Raw genomic sequence first — 25,415 nt, forward strand, 5'->3', positions numbered from 1 at the left:
GTTCCAAAGTGAAACTACATGGCAATCTGATCTAGCCTTGCGGTAACTTGGTGGCACTTTGGAACGACTAACTAGAACAATGTAACTAGAGATGGAGGCGGTGAACACTGAGAAGAAAGGCTTCCAGGGACAAGAATGTGGGGACAGGCAAGCCCTGCTGAGTCCCTTGGCTGACCTTCTTACCTATCTCATTGACTGGAAGTGGGTCATAAGCCAACCACTAAAGTATCACCAGGAAGGAGAATAGGACCATTCTATCAGTTCAGTTAGCATTTACCTGAGTCATGGAAGACACAGCTGGACAAGAGGACAAAATCGGGGCTCTGCAGTATGGAAAAGGGCAAACATATGTGTTGGCATCAATCAGCAGTTGGGGTGTTTAAGGGTTTTAAGTGGGAGGGTCAGATGTTTTTAAAGTAGTTCTTTCCCCCTCCTCTCCTCTTCCTTCTTCTCTTCTTCCCTCTCTTTCTTTGCTACCTGCTGTCATCCTTCCCTCTCTCCTTATTCCTTCTCTCCCTTATTTTCTGTCTCCCTTCCTCTCTCTTTACCACCAAAAGACCTCCAAAGGCTGAACCAGCTTCCTTCCCACTGCTGACCAATACCGACCTGTCCACCCAACTTGCTGACAATGGTGTGAACCTGACTTTGACACATCATGTGTGTAGCGGCATGAGATGGGCATTTTAGTACCAGGGTGGGTGCAGCATATCCAGAGAAGAGCTACCCTACAGGTTCAGCACACCCTCCCCAACCAGCCCAGTGCTTACTGAACTATCAAGCCCAGTTACAGCCAGCCTCTTAGCATCACCCAGAGACTTGCATTCTTAATGTGACATGCATACAATTTATGTTTTTCTGTCTTAAAAGAGTTACCCTATGTCTTCCCAATCTCATGCCCAAAGTCTGGACTCTTTGCTGGGTTGCAAGTTCAGCTTGGTAGTTAAACTTGAAAATAGCATTCAACCTTGGTCTCTTAGTCTATCATATTATTGTTATTACTACTACTACTTTAACACCACTCATCCATGTTTCAGCTCCAGTTACTGCATTGTAGCTCTACCACCCTCCTGCTCCTCATTCCCTAGTTTTAATGGACTAGAAGATCCAGTCTATGGGAGCGGACTGGTTCTTACACACTCTGTCTCTATTTAATATCAGCTTGTTGGCCCACACCATGGCCCTCTGCCTCTTCTCCTGTGTTGCCCCAAATTCTGCTTCCCGACAGTCAAATGCCCCTATTGGCTCAGTCCCATTTAGTCCTACCTGACTAAAGTTCTAATAACCCACTTCTGGGAGAACACATACTAATATCAATCTAAGTTGTCCGTTGCATGACCTATATACTCATTAATATTTAAATGTGCTGCCACTAGTATTAGATGAGCAATCATTTTATTTAAAAAGTTTTTTTTGTCTAGCACTCTTGGGCTGAGTCTTCCCCTAAAAATATCTGTGGAAAATACAGGGTTGGACATGAATGGAGAAGAACTGCCATAACACTAAATGGCAAGGTTATTGGCCATTTTAGAAGCTGAATGGGATTTCTTTAAGACCTTTGGTGCTGAACTCAGTTAATGACTGAAGCAAGTTGTGCTGCTGTATCAAGGATAAATCTATGAGCTTAAAAGAGATCTTCTCCCAGGTCTGTCCCAGCCTCAGAGATGCAGCAGCTTCCCAGAGCTGAAAATTGGGCAGCCACTTCTCTGTTACTATGGGTTTGCCTTCTGATGTAGCTAAAATATACTTTTTCCTTTCCACATGAACCTCCTCCCAATCAATGCCTTTCTTTCTGCATTTATTAGAATCTGTGGTCTCCCTAGAAAAGGAGCTGACAGGCAGTATGGAAAATGAGAGGTGGCACAAGTGTCTCCTGGGAATTGAGGTCCCAACTAGTAAGACACAGTGGGTGGGAATGGACACAGAAAGACTACGGGGTCTGACAAAAGTCAGAAGTGGTTTTTCATGTACTCCAAAAGTTTAAATGTTAGGGGATGGGGAAGGCAATGGTGAAAGAGCAAATCCTACTCAACCCAGCAGACCCACATCAGATAAATGCCTCTTAGGTACCAGAAGTTAGTATGACTCATGCATAATCACCTGCTCCTCTGACCTAGTAGACCTGAATATACCCTGAGCTGGACCATACTGATCCACTCATCTTTTTCAGCTGGAAACCTCAGTGTTTTGTCCCTCCAACATTCTAGAGTCCTGGAGTACATGAAAAAACTACTTTCGAGGTTGACTTAACTTGAGTTTTATAACTTGAGATGTGTATTAGTCTGCTAATGTTGTAACAAATTACCACAAATTTAGCGACTTTAATCAACACAAGTGATTACATCAGTGTTGTAGGTCTGATGTGTGGTCGTCTTGGCTGGTTTTCTCTGCTCTGGGTTTCACAAGGCCAAAATCAAAAAGTCAATGGGCTCCATTCTTTTCTTTTCTTTCTGTTTCTCTGGAGAGCAACCGATTCCAGGCTTGTTTAGGTTGTTGCCTAATTCAGTTCTTTGTGGTTGTAGGACTGAGGTGCCTATTTCCTTGCTGGCTGTCAGCCACGGGTCATTCTCTGCTTCAAATGCCACCTGCATTTCCTGACTTGTGGCCCCTTCCCACATCTTCAAATCCAGCAAGGGTGGATTTCACATCCTTTTCACACTTAATCTCTGATCTCCTGTGTCTTCTGACCTCTTCTCTGAATCTCTCTGACTCTAGCAAGATATAGTCACTGCTGTTAAGTGTACAAATGATTAGATTTGGCCAACCAAAACAATCAAAGATATCTCCTATCATGGAGTCCATGATCTTATTTTATCTCAGGCACCCTTTGCATTAGTTTCCTATGGTTGCTATAGAAAATCACCACAAATTTGGTGGCTTGAGACAACACAAATTCACTTTCTTGCAGTTCTGGAGATCAGAAGTCCTAAAATCAAGCTGTCGATTGGGCTGCATTTCTTCTGGAGGCTGTAAGAAAGAATCTGTTTCCTTGCCTTCAGCTTTTAGAGGTCCGTCTTCCTTGGCTCCTGGCCCCTTCCTCCATCTTCAAGGCCAGCAGCATAACCTCCTGAAATTTTTCTCTCCGACCTCTGCTTCCATCGTCACACCCACCTATCTGCCTCTGACTCTCATGAGGATCCCTGTGATTACACTGGGCTCACCTGGATAATCCAGGATACTCTCCATCTTAAGGTGCTAAAGTAACCACATCTACAGAGTCCTTCTTGCCATGTTAAGGTAACATATTCAAAATTTTTTTAAAAAATAAATCATGGAAATCATTCATTTCACACAAATGGAGCATATAAGAAATTCTACTTAATTGCTGACAAGTTTTTCCACATTGAACAGAGCCAATCATTAAGGTCACTTGATTGCTGAGTTTTCCCACCTCCTATCCTTCTTGTCAATGTCGAAAAATGGGGAAGTCCTGATGACTGACGGGCTGCTCTGCCTGTGAGAGTGCAGCCTGCCTGGAGAGCACAGCCGTGCAGGCAGCGCTGGTGTGGCCCTGCTCCCGGTTCTTTCCCACGGCAGGTGCAACCTCCCTCCTTACTCTGACGAGGTCCTCCACGGTGTGGAAGGACAGCTTAATGTCATTCCGCTCAAGCCCACCAAGTGATTTGGCAAGTCCAGATGCTCTTTGGGCACAGCCTCTACTTCAGCAATTTTACCCTGAAACTCCTTGGAGAGAAAAGCTGAAACGTCTCGCTCACAACCCTTTCTGGTTGCACTGTAGAAATATGGCATGTAGGGTGAAGCCACCCTAAATCTGCTCCCGTCGTCTCGAACAAAGTAGCAATCCACTGCACTGACTAGGCATTCATCTTTGTCTACAACCTCAGCAGATGTGAGGCTGTTACTCTGCTTACCACAAGATAAAGGGGTCAAGGTTGTTACTATACAACATTAAGAAGCATTGCAGAAAATAGGCACATATGCCTGAAAGAATATATCCTTTCATTCAATGCTTTCAGATATGTTGAATGTAGCAGGTTGAAGGAAGACTCAGCCTTTAAGTGTTAAGCAGAGAATCTCTTCAGGTTGAGAGGGATGTAGTGAGATGTAAGGAGAGCATGCTGCAGAAGGGAGGGGCTCACGGGGAAGAAAACACTGCAAGGAAACGGCCACTAAATTAAAGTCCATATGAGAAGCAATGAAGGACTGAATGGGAACGTCAGAAATTAAAGTGAGTGGGTATCTTGAAATGTCCTCTTAGGAAGAAGTGGAGAGCAATAAAGTGGAAGGCGATAAGGAGATTAACACTCTGAGGAAAATAAGATAAATGGAGAGGGTTCAATCAAAGAACTACTAAGTTTCTGAAGGAAGAATCATTAAGTTTGAAAGCCAAAGAGAACTTGGAAAATGCTGGCCACAGGTGGTAGACCAGTTGTACATATTATTCAAAGATAGAAAACCAATTCAATAGTGTAAGGACATAGGCTAAGTACTCAAATAGATTATTATATAAAAGAAATATAATGTCTAATATATATGTGATAGGATTTCAACCTCTCTAACCATCCTGGCAATGCAGATTAACATGAAATATTATCCATCCACCAATGACATACAGACAGTGTGGTGGCCTGAATATTCCCATAGACAGTTGATGTGGGAATAAATCAGCCTGAAGTTTTTAGAGGCAATTTTGTCATATGTATCAAGAATTGTAAAAATCTTTTACCTGTTTTCCTATAAATTCTAAAGGATAGCCAAGGAAGCATTCAGAGTTCTGGAAAAAAGTTTAAGGTTTAAAAATAGTCATTGCAGTTATCAATAATAGGTAAACAAATAAAAACTCTGAATAGCCAACACTAGGGGAATACTTAAATACATTCTTGTTCTTCTAGATGAGGGTTTTGCAAGCCTTTTCTGTGAAAGACCAAACAGTAAATATTTTAGGCTTTCCCATCACATTGTCTCTGTGGCAATAACACAACTCAGCCATGGTAGTGTGAAAACAGCACAGACTCTATGTATGTATGAGTCTGTGTTCTGTGTTCCCACAAACTTTGTTCTAATAAAGCTTTATTTAAAAACAGGTCAGATTTGATTCATGGGCCACAGTTTGTCAACCTCTGATTTATATGACATGTTTGTTATACAGCTGTTAAAAACTGTGTTTTCATAAACATTTAGTGAGTATGTTAAAAAATAAATTGGGAAAGTAAATAGAATATGATATCAAAATGTGAATTAGAAGAAATGTTTGGTAGAAAATATACCAACGTGTTTATGTTAATAACAGGTTGATGGTTGAATTACCTGTGATCTTCTTCTTCCTTATCCTTTTTTGGGGGGGTCTTTTCCAATTTTGTCTACAATAAATGCAGGCTAGTTTTATCATCCAGAATAATTTTTTTCTTTAAAACTTGATCGAATACTAAGAGTCAGTGGAAACAATTCTATAGGGATGACAGAGCTATGGAATGGATATGGAAACAATACTTTTTTGGTGTTTAAAGTTGATTTAATAAAGGTATTTAAAAATTTCCGAGATAAAGAAAACGTACTCATGTCAGTGAAGACTCTAGTTGTGCTCACAACAAAGGGTAACTTAATTCTATTTGGAAACAAGGGCTCTCTGAAAAAATAATATAATAACCCCAGAGGCAGAAATGTGATTTAATTAGAGATACACTGGGTTTATTTTCAGAATCAGATTTCTTCTTTTTCCCCTGCTAATGACCATTTGTCTCTTTATATTTTTAGGGTTTATAAATATCATGCTGGCTATTTTCTGATGCTTAGTAGGTAATTTTAGATGGCACTGGCCACTGCAGATGAATTCCCCATTTAGGCTTAACTCTGAATAGGATGGTGGCAAGGGACATAACCTCCCATCATGGCCGGACACTGTGCTGGAGTTTCTCACAGGGCATAACAGTTAGCCCTCCCCTCCGAGCCAGGAGGGAGATACTACTATATACCGATTTTACAGATGAGAATGTTGATATTCCCAGGTGACTCTGCCAAAACCACACAGGGTATGGTCCCATTTCCGAGTGACACTGGAACCCGTGTTCTTGTTACCACGTTATACTCCCCTCAGTTAAACAAGCATGTTTTGAAATTTTATGCCTAAAATAATTCAGGGTACTGAAGTGGAGACAAATTAAATTTTTTCTCAGAAACAGATTGTTAAATGTACATTTTCTTTCATGTGGCTGACACTGAAAGTGGTTGCCACATTGACAAAGATGGAAAACAGCAAGTTTGTGTAGCGGTTAAAGAGACCTCAGCAGATTCTCCTTCAGGGAGAATGGGAAACTTTGGGCAGGAAATGAAGAAGTAGGAGATTTTAAGCAAGATGCATTTCATGCTGGCGCACTGATCGCTTTTGATCTCTTTAAACATATATTATGTTCACAAGGGGCCAGGTAAAGGAGGGGCTGTGTAACTTAACCAAATGCAGTCTGTCCCAAAGTGGGCATACCTTACAGGCAATTTTATAAGTGGGAAGAATGCCAATTTTAAGTAAAACCATACAGCCCTGTGACCCAGTTTCCTAAGGACGTTTAGAAATCTTAATAATCAAAATCACTTGATGGAGGTACTTGCATTTCTGCAAATGATGGCTACTGCAATTAGATGCAGTAGCGTTGGGACGTGATGGTGTGTTATGTGAGTGTGTGTGTGAGTGTGTGCGTGTGTGGGAATGTGCAAGGCTGAGGCCCAGGAAAATCACAGCGACCCTTTGTATTTTGTATTAGTAGATCCAAATGATAAGATTGAGTATTTTTAACTTTGAATTTTTTAAAATTTTAGTTTAAAAAAAGTTACACCATGATCCCTGGCTGGTGTGGCTCAGTGGATTGAGCACCAGCCTGAGAACTGAGACATCCCCCAATCAGGGCACGTGCCTGGGTGGCAGGCCAGGCTCACAGCTGGGGGTGAGGGAGAGGCAACAGATCCATGTATCTCTCACAAACCAATGTTTCTTTCCTTCTCTATCCCATACCCTTTCCCTCTCTCTCAAAGTAAATAAAGAGTATTTAAAAAATAACTTGTACCATGGAAGTAATATAAAGGGGAAGAAAAAAAGCCCTTAAACTTTCCTATTATTCCTATTCCTATTATTCCTATTATTTCCTATTTTTTCCACTACCATTGTGTCATTAATACTTAACGTATCCTTTCACTGTTTATAAAACCATCATTTAAGATGGTGACATAATATTTGAAGATTTCTATCTTCTCTCTTACGCCTGTCCTCACTTCTGCAAAGGGAGGAGGTCTAATTGGAAATGTCCCAGGGGTTTATCATCACCTATTAAGGCTTTTCCTTTCTGGCTCCTCCTGGGAGGTCACCAGGCCACCTTATCTCCTGTGCCCATTCTATCCCATGTCTTCTTGACCCACTGTTCTCCCATGGGCCACCTGGAGCTGTAGGGCCCTGAGACTCAGACAGGCCTGTGTGGCAGTGTGCTGGGGCAGAGGCGAGGAGGACCTTCGGCCCCGAGGCCCCATCTGGTTCACTCTGTTTCCAGTAGCAAAAACACGGCATCAGGCCCCATTTTCTCCTCTCCCTTTGTGTTCACCGTGGGAGAGTGGTGAGCAGGACCTGGGGTGGATTCCAAGGACACTTTATTCAGAGAGGAAACAGATTTCTAATGTCTGATTTCCCAGAGGATCCCCAGATATATCAAGGGCAAACTTGGAGGTCTGAGAGTCCTATTTCAGCCTCTAGTGAGGATACAGGACATGACATGAAGGGAACTGTGGTCAAAAAAAAGAAGGCAGGAGGAAAACCTGTCTGCTGGATGAAGAGCTAAGCTGTGCGTGTGTGTCTTGTCTCTTTGTCTCTGTCAACATTCCAGGAGTGAGGTGGGGGAGGATGAAAAAAGGAGGATGAAGACATACAGGTACAGGGATTCAGGTCTCGTGTCTCAGGAAATAGATGTCACCATAGTGAACGTCAGTCACATTCAATATGGTGCTGGAGAAACATGGCGCCAGACACCTCTGGATTAGATGTGGGGAGATATCCAGGGCCTGGGCCTGGGGTAGCCCCTGGTTGGGGAGTGTCATGGTTTCCAGCGGGTAGGCAGAAGCTTGACACCTGGACAGGGAGGTGGAAGAGGGGCCTTGGTGGCTGAAAGCAAGTGCAAAGGACTGTAGAGCACAACAGCAGCGGGAAACAATAAAATATTCCCAAGAGATCAAGAAAAATGAACCACACATTAGTGGAGACCAGCATGGAGTCCAGAGTGGAACATCTACCCACATCAGACTCCGGTGACCCTCAGAGGAAAGCATGGGGACCAGATGCCCCCACCTTGCTGCTATGACATCATGGACACTTCCTCTTGTGGACAGATACCACCAAGTGAGCTTCCAAACATTTTGGTTCTGCGTGTTTAGATCCTGCTACACTAATATTATTGGGGTAGGTATATGTTTTCTCAGAGTGAATGCTTGGAGTGTGACCCCACTCACTCAGATTTATAGATATTGCTGTTTGTTAAAATGATGGTTACTCCGTTTTGGTGACACTTGATGTATGTTTGTTTGAGTGCTTTACTCACTTGATTCTCTTTCAGTGTTATCTGCCCCTGCTCCTTACACCCGATGAAGGTTCTAACACACCGAAAAATCTTCTCATTTTGTTGTACTCTCTGAACAAAGTTGGCTGGAAAGAAGCCAATCCTGTCTTGAATTTTCCCCTGAAAGGAAAAAGAAGACATGCACCCACAATTCATTGTAATTATAGTACTCATTATAATTATAGTAGTCAAATGATTGTTTTTAGAGAAAGAGAAAGACTTACTTTCCACCAGTCTTCGTTGGAGTCTTCTAGAAGAGTAATCATGTCTCCTGGTCTAAAATGGAGAGTGAATGAGTTGAGTGAGGAAGCGGAGGGGGATAAACAACAAAACAATGGACACTTAAAAGTATGAAGTGACAGTTATTCATTCATACAGAGATTCCTAAAATAAATAGAAAGAAAATAAACGTGCTTTTTACCAGTTCTACCCACCCACGAAATCGTTTTGTTAAGTGCTGAAAGCAAGTGTAATATCTACGCTATATTAAAAAATAATCCTTAGCTTTATTTTTATACAGGGTCTGGCACAAATAATGCTCCTTTTTAATTACAAAATCTTTTATTAAAAATCATAAGCATGTCATTCTGTAACATAACAATATCACACTGAAGCATACCACATGTCATTTTAGGTGAAATGTTCAGATTAAAACTATAAGTTATTACACCCATATTATTACCCTACCAGCCACACTCAAGCAGACACTACTTCTGTAGGACCCCATATATTATAGATCATCATATTTACATTATTAACAAACTCCAAAATTTGGACGTTGGTAAGTTTCAAGGACAGGCTGCCCTTCATATTCTGCCCCACAATCCTCCTCTCATGGCCCAGAGGGGGCCACTGTCAGGGGTCTCCTGTGTTTCCTCCCTACACTTATGTTTATGTGCAGATATGTGTATGTGTTTTGATTTTTCTTTAGTTTCCTCTTGCATCTAAAACTAGTCATTATCTCTTCCATTATCTATATTTTCTCAGTACCTTCTTAAAACCTATTATCCTTTTTTGCTTAGCTCTACTTTCCTGGCCTTTTATGTTGGTATAATTTGGAATTTTGTTCTGGCCTTGTGTGTGTGTGTGTGTGTCACATCATTCATCAGGAATTACTTGAGTTTAACTGAAGACGTACATGTTTTTGTTGACGTGCGGGTGATCTGCCACTTCTTGTTCGATTTGCACATCTGCATGTGTGTTTGAGTGTGTGGACGTGTGTTTTAATACCTTCTCCACATCGTCATTTCTGCCTCATTTCATTGGGCAACGCAGGTCATGAAGCCAGTTCAGACTCAGGGATGGGGCAGTAGGCACCCCTGCTGTGGTAACAAGAATCACAGTCTTGTGGCCAAGGGCATGAATACAGGTTGGGGTGAAGAACTGGGTCATTAACACAATCAAATGGCCAGAGACACCTCCTGCCCTTCAGTGAATCTGCAATGAGTTCAGTGCGTCTTTGTGCTGCTACATCTACGGTAGTTTTTTTCCTGAGCATCCTTTGATCTCTGGTCATCTCCACTGTCCTCGACTCAACTCTACTTCCTAGGCTGCCAGGAAACTCCCAAGATTGTTGGGTCTCTGATAGCATTATTTCTCATTTTCTAGTACTGTTATGGATGTATTCTTTTTTTAAAAGATTTATTTATTTTTTATTTTTAGAGAGGGAAGGGAGGGAGAAAGAGAGAGAGAGAAACATCAATGTGCGGTTGCTGGGGGCCATGGCCTGCAACCCAGGCTTGTGCCCTGACTGGGAATCGGACCTGGGACACTTTGGTTCTCAGCCCACGCTCAATCCACTGAGCTACACCAGTCAGGGCCGGATGTATTCTTTAAAAAATACATATTTTCTGACATCTTAAGGGATTGTAGAAAGAGGGGAAGTAGATTTGTGTGCTCATTTTGCTCTTCTGATTCAATCTCCTCTGCTGTCATTTTCAATTCTCAGTTAATATCTATCTTCGTAGGGGATTCCAAACATAACAGGCTTGTTGCACCTGAAACATTAAACACAACTGGCATTTTGGTATTTCAGCAGTCACAGTTTCATGCCGATGCCACAAAGGAAAGCAAGGGGGCTGAAAATTACTCTTTTCCCAGGTGAGGGATTTAATTAAGCAGCAAGGATGAAAGCTGACATAGAAAAATCTTTCTAGCTCTAGCAGATTTTATTTAACCTAATAACCTGAGAAACCATGTGCTAATATCAACTACAAAGACTCTGCTGATGGCTTGGTAGAAATTTTACACAGAATATAAAACTGGAGATTGAGGGAGGCACCTTTTCCTAAGGGTGCAAGAAGATGCTGCCTAAATCCAGCCTCTATTTTTCTAGTCTAGATGGGGACTCACTCTCGGCTGTGCCCAGAGGGGAACTGTCCTGGCATGCATGACCCCTGTTAACTAAGCCACACATGAGAATAAGGTACTCCCTGGAGTACAAGACTTGATTTTATGGGAAATACCAGGCATAGTCCTGATGCTGTGATGCGGATTCTGTCTTTTCCTAAAAATAGAGCTCCACCAGAATCAGAAGAATGGCTTGGTGAGTGAGGAGAGTTACATTCATCCAGTTATTCCTTGGGTGTGTTTTTTAGCCTCACCTGAGGACATGCTTATTGATATTAGAGAGAGGGGAAGGGAGGGAGAAAGAGATGGAGAGAAACATTGATGTGAGAGAGAAACAGTGACTGGCTGCCTCCTGTATGCTCCCTGACCAAGGACAGAACCCACGACCTGGGTATGTGCTCTGACCAGGAAGTGAGCCTTTCTGCAATCTTTTGGTTGTTGGATGATGCTCAACCAACTGAGCCACACCAGCCAGGGCTATGCTTTTTTTAAAAAATCCACCCACTCAGTTAACAAATATTCTAGAATGCTGACTCTGAAAGAGCCAGTTTAGTAGACCCTGGTTATACCCTGGTGAATCAAGTCCCTACTGGAGCTAATATTCTAATGAGAAGATAGATAATAAGCAAACAGATAGTAAAACACTTCATAAACATATACATAATACATATATAATGCGTATATGTAATTGTGAATTATCTTAAGAGCAGTGAAGGAAGTAAAGAGGAGGCTATCATAAAGAACGAGAGTAGGCTCCTGATATTAGTCCGTGCTCCAGCCCAACAGTGGAGACGGCCAATGCCTCTTTTTTCCTGTAGGGAGGGTCTTGCCCTAGGGCAGCCCTCTAATCCAAGACGCAGCTCTCTAACATCGGGGGCAGCTGTGGGATTTGTGCTGCCCCATATACTCCTGCCTGGCATCACCCGCCTGTCTCAGCATGCTCCCTGCTGTGCCTGCATCAGAATCCCTCTCAACACTAGGCTCCAGGTGGTGGACCTGAGTAGGCATGCAAATAAAACCACTCTGTACAATACAGTGTTTTTAGTTGTTGTTGTTTTTTTTTTAATGTGTCTTGACTCAGTGTTGACACTCTGGTTAGGGACTGGAGAGTTTCCTTTAAGGAGTTCATTAAGTCAACACTCCAACCACCTTTCTTTAGGCTCTCAAATTCCAGCCACGAGCCCTAAATGCCCAGGCCGGGGGGGGGGGGGGGGGGGGGGGGGGAGGGGGCACAGACACCAGACCAGGAGGAATAGCCCTTCTGCCTTGGAGCCTGTGAAATTATTCAAATTAGTAAATTCACAGGGAGCCTGGTAAACCTAGCTAACCCCAGCAGCTGGCCATACCTAAACTGCCCCGATGATAGCTCCGGCTTGCTGTTTACCTGCAATCTTAGGTGCAGGCCTGTGCAGCCCTGTCCTCCCAGCTGGGAGTTCTCTTCTCAAACCAGGTCTCAACTTCATTTTCTTCTCCTTCCTGCGGTGTTGGGGTTCTCTGTCCTGCCCTCAAAGAACTAAGTCCAAACACTCTGCCCACCTGCTCTATGTAAGGAGAGCCTTGCTGTCGTTCCCAGAAGAGTGGAAGTCTCATGCCTACAATTCTCCCTGCTCTGGTGGGTCCTAGAAGGAAGGGACACTGGCCAGCGCATGACTCTCTGCCCCAGATGGTTCCCTGCTTCTGTGGTAGACCAGGTCCTATTGCACAGAACAATTCTTCCTTATTTCAGGTTGTCATACTCCAAGCGTGTTCGAGGAAAATCCAGCTCGGGTCTCACAACCATTCTCTTCCTTTCAGGTGACTTGAGGTTCCTGATCTATTCTTATGGGCAGACTGTAACTCTGTCTTCATTTCCAAATTCTTGTGGACAAACTTGTCAGGCCCGCAAAACACTTAAAGAGGTCACTTTTGCTTGATTTCATCAGAACATCCTACATTTAGGTACAAATTCTGCTTGTACTATAAGCCAGAAGTGTGTATGTGTTTGTGTGTGTGTGTGTGTGTGTGTGTGTGTGTGTGTTTATGTGAGTATATATGGCATGATGCAAAGTATAACAAAATTCATAAACAATGACAGCATCTGTTTACTACTTCGTGCAGATAGATCAGAGCACCATAGCTGGCCTCTTCTTTTCATTTGCTCAGGAAAATTTTTCTTGGGCCCAGAGGAAGACATTCGGGTTGGTTATGTCATGATGTATGGAGAGCCTGAAAATGACGAGGGAACTGTGAACTGGCAACAAGAGCAGGAATGGGAGAACAAACTCCAACTCTAGCATTGTGGTTTAATGACGAAAAGGACAGCGTTTCTTTGGGAGTGTATCTGTGTGTTCATGTGTATTTGCCTGTGAGCTTGATGGTTGCCTCTCTGGGTTCATTCTTGCAGTCCTTGCTGAGCCCAGCCAGCCAGCTAGAGGGAAGTCTTCTGCAGGATGTTAGGAATACACTGTGGTCTTCTATGGGTGGGAGTTCCTGGGGGGGTGGAGTGTAAGTTGTCCCACGGCCCTCCTGCGCAGCCTCTCTCTATCCCTGATGTAGAGCACAGGTTCCTAGGAGTGGAGACCCCGACACCCCTGTGTTGAGGTCGCTGCTTCTGAGAGCCACCATCTCCGCTGGCTGGGACAACCTAAGCCCTCACATCGGCCCTGCTTTGGAAGCATGTGGGCAAGGCAGGCTGCTCTGGGCCTTCTCTGCTTTCGTAATGTTTTGGATATACTGAATATTGTGGATACAAAGGACATTTGTCTTTCTTTATCCTGCCATCTCTGCCTATTGAGCTGGAGGAAATTATGTGGCACGTATTTCTTGAATGCTTAGGACAGGTTAGATTCTGGGCAATGCACTGGGTGCACAGAGATGAAGAGCTCTTCCTTAGCATCAGTGTTTCTTATTTTAATCTGTCGGGTGAAGATAATAATGGTACCTGTCTCATCAATATTTTTGAGGACTAAGTGAGATAATACTTGTAAAGCACATTTAGACAAGCCCACAGTGGATGGTGGCTATTACTGTTATTAAGACATAGCCATTGCCCTTAAGATGTTCGTGATCTTAAAGGGGAAAGACCTGGAAACCGGTAACTTATAGTCGGTGTGATCACTGAATGAGAAACACGCTGGGGACACAGACAAATGTGGAATTGACCCCATATAAAACCCCAAACATATGTGTCTTTTTACGACTCAGCTACCTCCATTACATCCATATAGTTACAGACTATGCGCGACACATAGATAATGACTATTTTTACTTTGCAAAGTTGCCGTGTGGATTAAATAAGAATGTGTAAGTGGAAGTCTTTAACACTGTGACTGATATACAGTAAGGGTTTACAAATTCTAATTTCCTCATGATTTTTCACTTGGAAATTAGAAGATCTAATGATTATTGCTTTTTAATGGAGCGTTCTCTTAGGTTTTTGGCAGAGATTGTTGGTTAATAAAATCGCCTTGAACTCTTGGCTTTAGCAGCTTCAGACACTGATGTTTGGTGTGATTCAGAAGCTTTGGAAAAGGTTTTTCCTCCCCTTACATTCTCTGTATGTCAGGTAGTGACCACAAAGGGATGGCAAGGCTGGGGAGCTGGAGCTAGTATTCCACCACCCAGGGGCTGACTGCAATAAAGAGGCTGAAGATTTTGAGGAGGGCAGCCAAATGGTGGAGGGGACAGCCATGTTCACTGAGTTAAGTGGAAATGACATGTTGTATTTTCATACGAGAAGGAAGGTTGAGAGAGACTTCACCACTAATAGGCAGGGTTTGAATGCATTACTAACACTGCTAGATCAAGCTGCCTCCTGTACCACCCAAGCCTTGTGAGAACCCATCAGAACTACCCATTTTTCTCTGCAAGGACATTAAGATATCTTTAATATTTCTCACCCTTTCCCATTCATTATGCAAAAAGAATTCCAAATGAAGCTCACAGCAACCATAGTCACTCAGCCAAAACAGATGTCCAGGAAAACCAGCCTCAGGGGAACAGAAAAAAGGGGACTGCCAAACTGCTCCATTAATCTTAGATCTATATCTTATTTTTTTCCCCTGAGACCCATTTCTTGATTTCCATAATCCTGGTCCAGAGCCTGTTACAATCTGAGAACTCAGGTAGGTAACAAGGGACTCCGGAATGGTGCAGTTGGATTCTGCCTTAAGCCTGGCATCCAGGAGACTGCCTGCACTTTCCCGAGTTCAGAGACCAGCTCAGAGAAAAGGCATTTGGCTAAAGGGCTGGTTGGACGGGATTGGGTGAGTGTTCCTGAACTGTCATGGATCACGCTCTCCAGAACCTAATTGAAAGAGGCATTTGAGTGAGACAGAGGCTGCTAAACACATTAGTGACATTTGGGAAGATCTGGCTTTCTTGACACAGAGCAGCATCCCGACATAATATGCATCAGAGACTTGCCTCGAATAGCCTTAATTGCATTTTGATGTCCTGGTGACTGTGAAGATTATTTTTAAATCAAATTGGTGCATTAGAATTACATTTAGTTTTAATTAACTTGATGCATTTGCCAAGCAGTAATGTACTTAGAGAATGGAAATGAGACACCAAGGGAGTCTTATTGTCTTATTCCGTCTCAAGGGCTCTCCTTACATTATGGCAGGTGTATGAAGCATTACAGAGTGAAGGACATCATCACAAAGTTACAGGCCAAAAATCTGATGAAGACCAGTGTACTGAGCCTCAGGACTGAGCATCAGGAGACCTGCCTCCTGGGTTTGAGTCTGCCCCTGGCCCACGATGTGTTTTTTGATAAGTCACAGCTGTTCTCAAATCTGGAAGATAATCAGAATCTAAGGAAACATCCAACATACACATTTCCAGATGGGATTTGACTCTCTAGGCTTGGGTGGAGCCCAGGAATCTCTCTTTTAATTTTCTCCAGGAGATTCTTTGGCTTGCTAGCAAGTGCAACCCTCCTAGCCACAGTTTTCTCCTCTGTAAAATACCACTTGCTTGGGTAGCCCAGTGGGTTTGCTAAAAGGACATAAAAGGATGTCAGGGAAAGTTGGGAAAGACTTTGAAATGGGCAAAAAAAAAGAGACTACTGATCTGGGTATCTATCTAGCCCACCCTCCCAGGACAGGCCCCTTTCAATGCCTTTGACCTATTATTTTTCATATCCGCAACTTGTAGAAAGCTGATGATAATATACATGATTCTTGGCCACAGAAATGCAAGTGAATCATGTCTGGTGGAATACGATCAATGATTACCTTGTGAATACTGACTAGTTTTGTGTGCATTTGTCAATTCACATCAACACCTCTGATTGCCTACATATGTGTAATGCTTCAATTCTCCTTTGAACCAGATGTGACACATCACTGGTTCTCTCATTAATTAATGAGCCTAATAAAAATTTCGATATGATGTGTTCGTTTTATATTTGTATGGGAGTCATGATTTTATGTGAGTTAAAAAAAATTATCCCTGAGGAAGAGTGACTTTTCATGAACACATTCTATAGCTCATAAGCCTCCTGGTCTTATACACGAGCTTCACAATGGACTTGTAAGAAGCGATGTGAATGGTTCTAACATGGGGTAAATTAATACATTGTCTGAATCTGCTGATTTCAATGTAATTGTCAAGCTTATCAGAGAGGACAACTACCACGATCAATGTAGGATGGAAAGCTTGGGGTAAGAGAAAGACTAGTGGACTCAGAGTCTGTCTCCCTGGTTGTAGCCCGAACTCTACTTTTTACCTGTGAGTTCTGGGTTCTGGTAGAACCCAGGTAGAACTCCCACCTTATTCCCCAAAATGTAAAGAACCATAAATCGTCTCATTTGAATATGAACTAAACAGCTAACTGTCCATTCATGACGCTTTACCGGATTTGAAGGCAGTCTTTTCAGAATGAAGACCGGAATGAATGTAATGATCTAAATATGCCCCTGCTCCTGCAATGATTATGCACCACCTCTTTTTGTAATGGCATTTGCTTTTCCCACCCACCCCTCCCATTTGGGACCTCTTAATGTAATCCTCTTGTTCTGCTATTTGACTAGTTCTTCTCTCATCCTTCCCTCACTGCAAAGAGAGAATGACTGCTCACTAGCAGGCTGCACAGGTCCCATGTCCCCTGTCCTGAAGACCTGGTGTGGCTATAATGCCCCCCTCCTTGCAAAGCCTTCCTTGACTTGCCAAGGCCGCTGGGATGCTGCCCCCTTGAGGTGCTGTGGCAGCATCCGGGACTGCCTCCCCACCCATGAGACCTCACGCTGAAGTGTACTGTCTTGTCTATGCTTCTGACCCCCCACCTCAACACCCCCAGCCCTATGTCCATGTGAGCTTTTTGAGGATGGGACCTGTGAATGGTTAGGGAGTGGGTGTACACTCACTATGTGATGGACAGATGAAACAAATCCTGGGAACAGCCATGCGAGAGTTAAAATCAGTTTTAACTCAATCAAATGGTGCTTTGAAAGAGATCGGAATGAAATGAGAGGTTCTTAACAAACATTAGCTAATGAGGCAAAGAGTTGCCTGGTTTCATTCAGACTCATCCAGGGAAAAATCTGAGGCTCCCTGTTTCTAGGGAAGAGTCTCGTGATTCAAGAATCGAAATCCTCATTCGGGGTTACAAAATAGGATGGGTATTTCTTTGAAGCTCCCCAAATTTAGGTGACACACATGGAAGTGGCAATGAATTTGTGTCTTTCCTAGAATTTAATAATATTGACAAAGCAGTTCTTGCTTTCACTCTCTTGGCTCATAAACTCCCTCCCCCCTTTATGAAACATGGCCATTATCATATAAATCTTTCTTGGGAGAACTAATAAAAATGAAAATGAGTTAGATGTGGGAAGCCAAAATGGAATCTTTGGAACAGGCATGACATGGTGCATTTGAACTGTTAAGTCTTTTATTTATTCTAGATCTTTTATTTCAGAGTTCTTAAGATGTTTAAGGGTTTGTGTTTACTCGGAGTTATTTACATCTGCCGGTTACTTATGTGATAATATCAACTTGGCAAAGCCAAAAGAGTAATTCTTGTTGAATCTGAAAAGATGCGTTGGTGTGAATAATAAGCGACAGCTCTAAGACTCTGTTGGCAGACCCCCGAATCCAAAAGCCGTGAGGATAACAGGGCTGGTCCCATTGTACATATGGAGGGCTGGATTTACTTTCTTTGGAAAGCTAACTATCAGCAACTGAGCCTAAAAAACAAAAACAAACTAAGCAAACAACTGGAATAGGAACGGAATCACAGAAATGGAGATCACAGGGAGGGTTATCAGCAGGGAGGGAGATAGGGGAGAATGGGGGAAAAGGTGCAGGGAATAAGAAGCATAATTGGTAGATACAAAATAGACAGGGGGAGGTTAACAGTAGTATAGGAAATGGAGAAGACAAAGAATTTATATGTACAACCCATGGACATACAAACTAAGGGGAGGTAATGCTGGTGGGAAGGGTGGTGCAGGGCAGAGGACGGTAAAGGGGAGGGAAAAATGGGACAACTGTAATAGCATAATCAATAAGACATACTTAAAAAAATAAAAAATAAAAAATAAAATCGAGGCTTGTATTAGTAAGCTGATGCTAATGATACGTGTATATGAGTGTGTGCGAATGAATGTATACTTGAGTTTGCAAGGGTGTGTGAATGTGTGCACATGAACATGCGTGACTGTGTTTGCACAGATCTGGCTGTGTGTGTGTGGGAATGTGTGTACACATTATGCATATGCAAGTAGATCACACACACACACACGCTCACCCACTTAGCCAAGGGGGTGATTTGACACATGGCTGATGGGACTGCAGGAGACAGTACATCAATACTGATTATAATGCGATTCTCCAGTTTGTATTCCAAGCAGCCGTTTAAAGAATTTTGCTCATGAATTAAGCTGGCAGCCCATAAAGTGTAATTTTCTGAGCTCTTTAAAGAAACTTGATAATAAGGGTTGTTGGTGGAAATTGTTAAGACCCCTCATTACGGAAGGTTATCTGTACGAGCTCATTCCACTCAGAGGGGCCCGGGTGGCTCCATAATGTTCTGAGACCACAGGTCATCAGCAGTGAACTAGAGATCTCACACGTGAGGGCATCACATCTCTCATGTCAGCGGCGGAATGCCACACATGAGGCATGTCATTTCAGCAACTAGGAAACCTACTCAGAATACGAGGGGTAGGATCTCACAGTCTCCTTGTCGCTGGACCAATTAGACAAAGTCTCATCGGATGTGCTCAATGGCCGGAGACAGTCGTTGACTGTGGGCTTTTTTTTTTTTTTTGGTTCTATATATCCCTAGGGTTGTGTTAATGAGCTTGTTTAGAAGACCAGGAAATAAAACATATTGTGGAAAGATGCAAATTATGAACAGAAGGTATCTAAAATATGTTATGCACCTTGCTTTGTATTTGGAAATCCTAGCTTTTATTTTCAGTAGCTTGTTAAGTATCCAGTGGCCCTAGGAAGGGGAGAACTGAGGCTCACAGAGATCAGTGTGCTCAAACGGATGCAGCTAGTGAGGGGTCAGAGCTGGGTGGTGGGTGAGGTCTATGTGACTCCCAGGTATTACTCTTTGCTGCCCTCTCACCTGTCCTCTCCGACTCTCTCTCTCCACCCATGATGGTGGGAAGGTAGAGCATCATCAGGGTATGTGAGCTCCAGGGATTTGGGACAATAATGGTAGATGCGTTTAGGAAGGAAGTTTATGCTGCACTGAAACTGTAGCAAAGCAGACAGTGTGCAGCCTGTCTTTAGACAGCATTTAGTGACTAGTGATGGGAACACAACACTTCTAAGAGGAGTCCTCACTGCCCTGAGAATAAGGGGACAGCACCTGGCTTCTCTTCTCTGTGAGTGCTCAGTAAAGGGCCTCTTCCAAATGGTCTTTAGTCCTTTGCTCCTTGTGAATATGACCATGGGCTCCTTTTGGTTTTGCTTTCTGTAGTTTCTCCTTGACAAGTAGTATTCATCACGGGGTCAAGGCCCATTTCCTCCAAGAAATAGGTTCTGGGCAGCCCCTCTGAGCTTGGTTTGCTTCATCCTTCATATTTTCCATTTTATTACCATGGACTTGATGTGCCCACTAATTATAGATGCCAGGTACAACATCAGCTCATTTAATTTCCACAGTACTCATTCATTTGCTCGTCAAATATTTGCTAAGCATCTACTATATTTCAAGGACTGTACTATGCTACAGGGATAGAAAAGACCGAAATTACAGATTTGTTCTTACTGAGTTTATAAGGGCAATAGAGGTTAACCAAATAGTACCGGAGACATTTAAATCCAAGTCGAGATAAGTGTTTTAGAGGGAAGAAGTATGGCATCATGAAAATATATGAAAGAGGGAACTCACCCAGGTGGGGGGTATCAGGAAAAGTTGCACCAAAAAAGCACTATCTGAACTGAGATCTCATGGGTGCATGATTGTCAACTGGAATAGTATGTATGTGTGTGTGCATACGTGTGTGTGTGCATGTGTGTGTGGTGTGATGGTGGTGGTGGGTGGATGGGAGGGGGGAGAGGGGAGGAGCAGATGGCAGGAAGACAAATCCTTTGGCCGGTGGTTGCATGGACCTTCTAGGGAAGGGAAAAGGCCACTGTGGATGGAGCAGAGAGGTGAGGGGGACACAAAGCAGAGATGTCACCAGGGATGAGACTGCACAGGTCCTGGACGTCCCATATTCTGGTTGTTCCACAAGGGAAGTAGGAGGACACTGGAGAGTTTTAAGCAAAGATACAGGTGTCGTGAACAGACCCGAGGCAGGCATCTGGGGTCACACAGCTGGTGAGTGGCTTCACGGGGACTTACCCCAAGTCAAGCACATGCCCACACGTTTCATTCTTAAACATCCAGGAAATCCATGTTGAGATACTCATTCTCTTTCTCTCATGTCTTAAGCCTGAAAAGAAGCATCTACTTTTGGAGTATGAATAGAACTGACTGGAGCGAACATTATTAAGCTCCCACTCCATACCAGATATTGTCGTCTCATCCAACCACAGCCCTCCTCTAAGGGCAGCTTTGTGTCCCCGTTTTCAAGATGAGAAAACAGAGGTCCAGAAAGCTAGGTAATATGATCTATTGTAAGAGTTGCTGGGATTCGAACCCATTCTCTCTGACTCCAAATTTAGACAACCTCCATCCAAAACACAGCACTGTCCCCTTTGGGTACTCGCTTCCCAAGATGGATGGGGAGGTAGGAGTGGGAGGCAAGCCTAGAAACCCAGAGACCAGGTAGGGCCTGCTCCACCAATCCAGGAGAGAGGTGAAGGTGGGGATGGAGAGAGTACACTTTAGGCAAAGAGAACCAGTAGAACCTGAATATTAAATACATTTTGGGCACGAGGAAAAGGGACGTCTCTGGTGGCTGGCTCGAAGTCGGGGCGGATGGTGACACCGTGCTCCCTAAGGTGCAGGTGTGAGGGAGGGAGGGTGGAGGGAGGATGGAGCTGCTCTGTGCTGCCCGTTCCCAGGGCAGGTGGGCCTAGATGTGCCCCTGGAGTCAGCAGGGAGATCTGGACTATTTGTTGGATGTTGGCAGACAAAGATTCCTCATTCTTGTGCAGATCTATAATAAATGTCTGCTGAAGTGAAGATTCATCTGCTCTGATCTATGACCGTGGGCTTTGCCAGTTGGGCCTTCGTTGCCTCTGAGCTCACACTCCTAACATTCCCCAGACTCGCACCTCTTTTGTTCTCTTGCCTGAGGATAATACCCAGCATGCTCCCCTCCATCAGAACGCAGGCGGAGAAGAGTGGTCTTCTGTTAAAAGGGGTCTCCCCCCTCTACTTTATGGTTTAAGGAGCAAACGATAATTCACTAAAGCCCCAGTTCATTCACGGAATTATACCAACTCCCCAAGCATTGCCTTACACATTCTAAATCAAGCAGCTGGCTTTTAAAATGCGAACCTAGAATCTCTTGGCAAAAGGAAAAAAAAACGTAAGTATGATGTATCGCTCCAATCGTGCAGCCTGTGTAACGCAGACATTTCACTCTGGGGGATGAACTGTATGCCTCGAAGCGGACTGGAAGCGGCGGATTTGTGAGCAGGCCATTTGCGTTTTAATGGCCTGCTGCCGACCGAAATGAGCACCAAACGTTATGACCACCACCAGGCAGCTGGACACCATTCCTCAGTAACATTCTATATTTATCAGGGATTTTTTTATCTGATGATTCCAGATAATTTTCCAATATAACATGGTAGGACCCACACCATAGGAAGTTGGTAAATCTTAAATTTTAGGTACCCCAGTGACAATCTCAAGAAGGAGAAAATACACTGTCCTTATTGAAAAGTAAAGAGGTGACATCCTTGTCTTCATCAGCAAAAAAGGTCACTGTGGACCGGGGGCTGAAGGGCAGGCACCAGCCCGGTGATGAACCCGAGGCAGGCTCTAACTAACCTTCAGGGCTTGGTCTATCCCTGACAGAACAGGGCTTCCCTGGACAAATGCCACCCCTTCTCCTGCACCAATGCCAGACTGTTCGGGTGGTGCTGACACTGCCAGCCAGGGACTTCAGCCTGGCCCCTCTTACCCAGTGACGGAGAAAACGCAGATGTACGACAGCCTAAAGGTCTGCAGCAATCTGAGGAGCCGGGACCCAGGCCCTGCGCTCTGCTCTGCAAAGGCCCAAGCATCGCTGGGAAGCAGACCACAGGGATACTGAAACGAAGCTGACCTCGGGTGTGAGCCGGGAGGAGTCCGCAGACTCAGCAGGTACACACATCTGCTGTGGAGCTGCGCTGAATGCCGTGCTCTGAGGGCTGGCAGAGGTTCACCCAATGGCACATGGAGCCAGCGAGCAGGGTGCAACTGGAGTCTTTTGGGCAGCTCTCCCCTTTTAAGGGGCTTTGGGGAAAGTGGAAAAGAAGAGGCAGATGTCACTGAGGTGGGAAACGGTGTTCAGGCAAGCACCAGAGGCACTCGGTCTGGGAAATGGCACAAGTCCCTGGAGGTGGAGAAGCCCTCAAGGCCCTCGGGTGGGGAGACGGGCCCCTCTGGGAGCCATCGGAGGGGGTGACTGGTGGCTCTAACTTGGACTGTGTGGCTTTCACACAGGACGGGTCCACCCCCAAATGGAGGCAGTTTCACTGATGCTCTGACGTTCCAGTAGTGTTCAGTGTTAATTTCTCTCTCCACTCTTTTCGACTTGGAAAGGACCAATCTCCAAGGGCCCATTCAACTAGAGAAGCAGCCCTTACTCTCCTGCTCCAGGCCTGGGAAACACCAGCGCCTTCTCCCCCGACGACTTACATTTTAGTGTCAGGGATGGAGGAGGGGGAATACAGCCTTTTCTTAGAGACAGGCCAGTGAACACACCTCATTATAAAAATTGTCATAACTACCAGTTACTGAGTGTTTGTGGTGACTAGGCACTGGGCTATGCGCTTTACAAACATTACGTATTTCATCCTCACAAAGACCTTCGGGGAAGAGGTCATTCTTATTCTTTTATACAGGGGGAAGCCAGAGCAATGAGAGGTTGCTTAAGTTGCTTAAGGTCACACCATAAGGAGGACATGAACAGAAGATTGACTCCAGCTTAGCTACCCCTGAAACACAAGGACCCCACACAGGTCAGGAGAAAGGTTCATATTTCCCGAGCGTCCCCAAACCTCACCTCACCGTCCCCGTGGGTCTGTCCCCATAAGGGGGATGTATCCTGAAACAAAAGCCTATTGCAGGATGCAAGGCAGGGGAAGATGCTGGATGCCAGCAGGAAAAACAAGTTGTCTTAGCTTAATTCTTCAATCACTGTTAATTTGGGGATTAAATACATTTTTTTTTGTGATTCCCTACTGGCCCCTGTAGGATGCCAAGGGCATCCGAAGGTCAGCGTTCATGAAAGCTCCCATCAGCAGCTCCGTGGCCAACGTGCTGAAACCGAGCTTCTGGAAGGGCGGTCCCACGTCAGCAGCATCAGCACTGCCTGCGGACCTGTTAGAAACACAGCTTCTCAGGCCCAACCCCAGACCCTCATAGTCAGAGACTGCAGGGAGTGGCCCGGCCATCCGCGTGGGGACCAGCCAGTCAGCTTGTGGCGTGCACACTAAAGTTTGAGAATTGCTCTAAATTTCCCGGACGTGGCGCAATCTCAATGATTGTTTTTCACATAGAATTATTTTTTTTTCTTTTTCACTCTTGCTTTTTTTTCCCCTTTAAAACATGTTTTTACCTCATTTCCAAATCTTCATTCTCCTGTGGTACAAATTTGTACAAGGCAACATAGGTGTTCATCTGTAATGGGTCTTTGGAAAGGGGTCCCTGAAAGGGAAAATAAGAGAAGAATTAGAGAAGGAAGGAAGAAGAAAGGGAGAGGAGAAATAAAAACGGTGAAGTTAATGAAATGTAATTAAGGATGTGGTGCTTAAGTTTAAAATATCTAACCATAATTAAACACTATTTCAACCGCTGGTTTATTTTATTTTTTATTTTTAATTTCTTAGCTGAGATCGATTTTATTACACACCATTTGAAAACAGTTGTGTGGAGGGCTTTGTCAGAAATACTACAATTTCCTTCAAATAATATTTGTACTTAGTCATTCATGAAAGGTGATACAGGCTTGGTCCCAGGAACGAGAATACCCTCCCTGTAGAGAGAGGGGCATGTGACTAGGAATAAGCAGCTCCTCAGATGGGCTTTTTAAAAAAAATTATTTTTCAATTACAGTTGACATTCAATGTTATATTAGTTTCAGGTGTGCAGCACAGTGGTTAGACATTTATATAATTTACGAAGTGATCCATAAAATTGACTTTTTATCAGTTGAAAAAAGCACAGATTTTGACATCAGACAAATGTAGTTTATGTCATGCAATCACCATCTACCAGCTATGAAACCTTGCGATAATGATAATGAAAACTACTATTTGATAGTTGATTGTGTGGCAGGCAGTGTGTTTCGTTTTTTAGCATACTGGGACCTCACAGCAGCCCCGGGAGGGAGATTTTATTGTTATCCCCAATTTGTAGACTATAAAGAGAACTATAAGTGTCATATGAATATTAATTACTATTATTAACCAACTAAATGTAAATGCTATATATATATATATAATGTTTATGCTTTAAAATATATACAATAAATTAAAAAGTATATAATAGATAATAATATGCATGTATAATACACATGTATTATACACATGTATGTATTAGAATAGTATACCTACTACTACATGCATACAGTATGTATAAGATACAATCTCTTATGCATGTATGACACTACATGCATGTATATGCTATATAATATGTAATACTATATAATTATATACTATATTTAACTATATAACACTATAGTGAATATGTGCTGTATATAAAACAATAAGAACTATAGGAGGATACACAACTATACACAACTGTGTACACAACTGTACACAACTATACACAGCTGTATAAAAAGGATACACAACTGTATCCTTTTTATTTGATTTACTCTGCTATCCAAAGCTAAAGTACATTTTATTTTATTCTCTTGGTTCTATCAATTTATTCTGTCCTATGGATTCTATTCTAATTATATATAAATGAGC

The 25,415-nt window shown here is 43.5% G+C and overlaps 1 protein-coding gene across 1 annotated transcript in view; it reads right to left on the reverse strand.

Annotated features, from left to right (window-relative positions):
- Positions 1-25,415, reverse strand: part of STAC (SH3 and cysteine rich domain) — a 119,764-nt gene that overhangs the window by 2,698 nt on the left and 91,651 nt on the right. Inside the window, exons 8-10 of the mRNA XM_028518497.2 lie at positions 24,059-24,147; positions 8,771-8,822; positions 8,529-8,666 (exon numbers count right to left, since the gene is read on the reverse strand). Coding sequence (XP_028374298.1) covers positions 8,529-8,666; positions 8,771-8,822; positions 24,059-24,147 — 279 coding nt within the window. The remainder of the gene's footprint in view (positions 1-8,528; positions 8,667-8,770; positions 8,823-24,058; positions 24,148-25,415) is intronic.

Source organism: Phyllostomus discolor, chromosome 7 (assembly GCF_004126475.2).
Source record: "Phyllostomus discolor isolate MPI-MPIP mPhyDis1 chromosome 7, mPhyDis1.pri.v3, whole genome shotgun sequence".
Lineage (NCBI taxonomy): Eukaryota > Metazoa > Chordata > Mammalia > Chiroptera > Phyllostomidae > Phyllostomus > Phyllostomus discolor.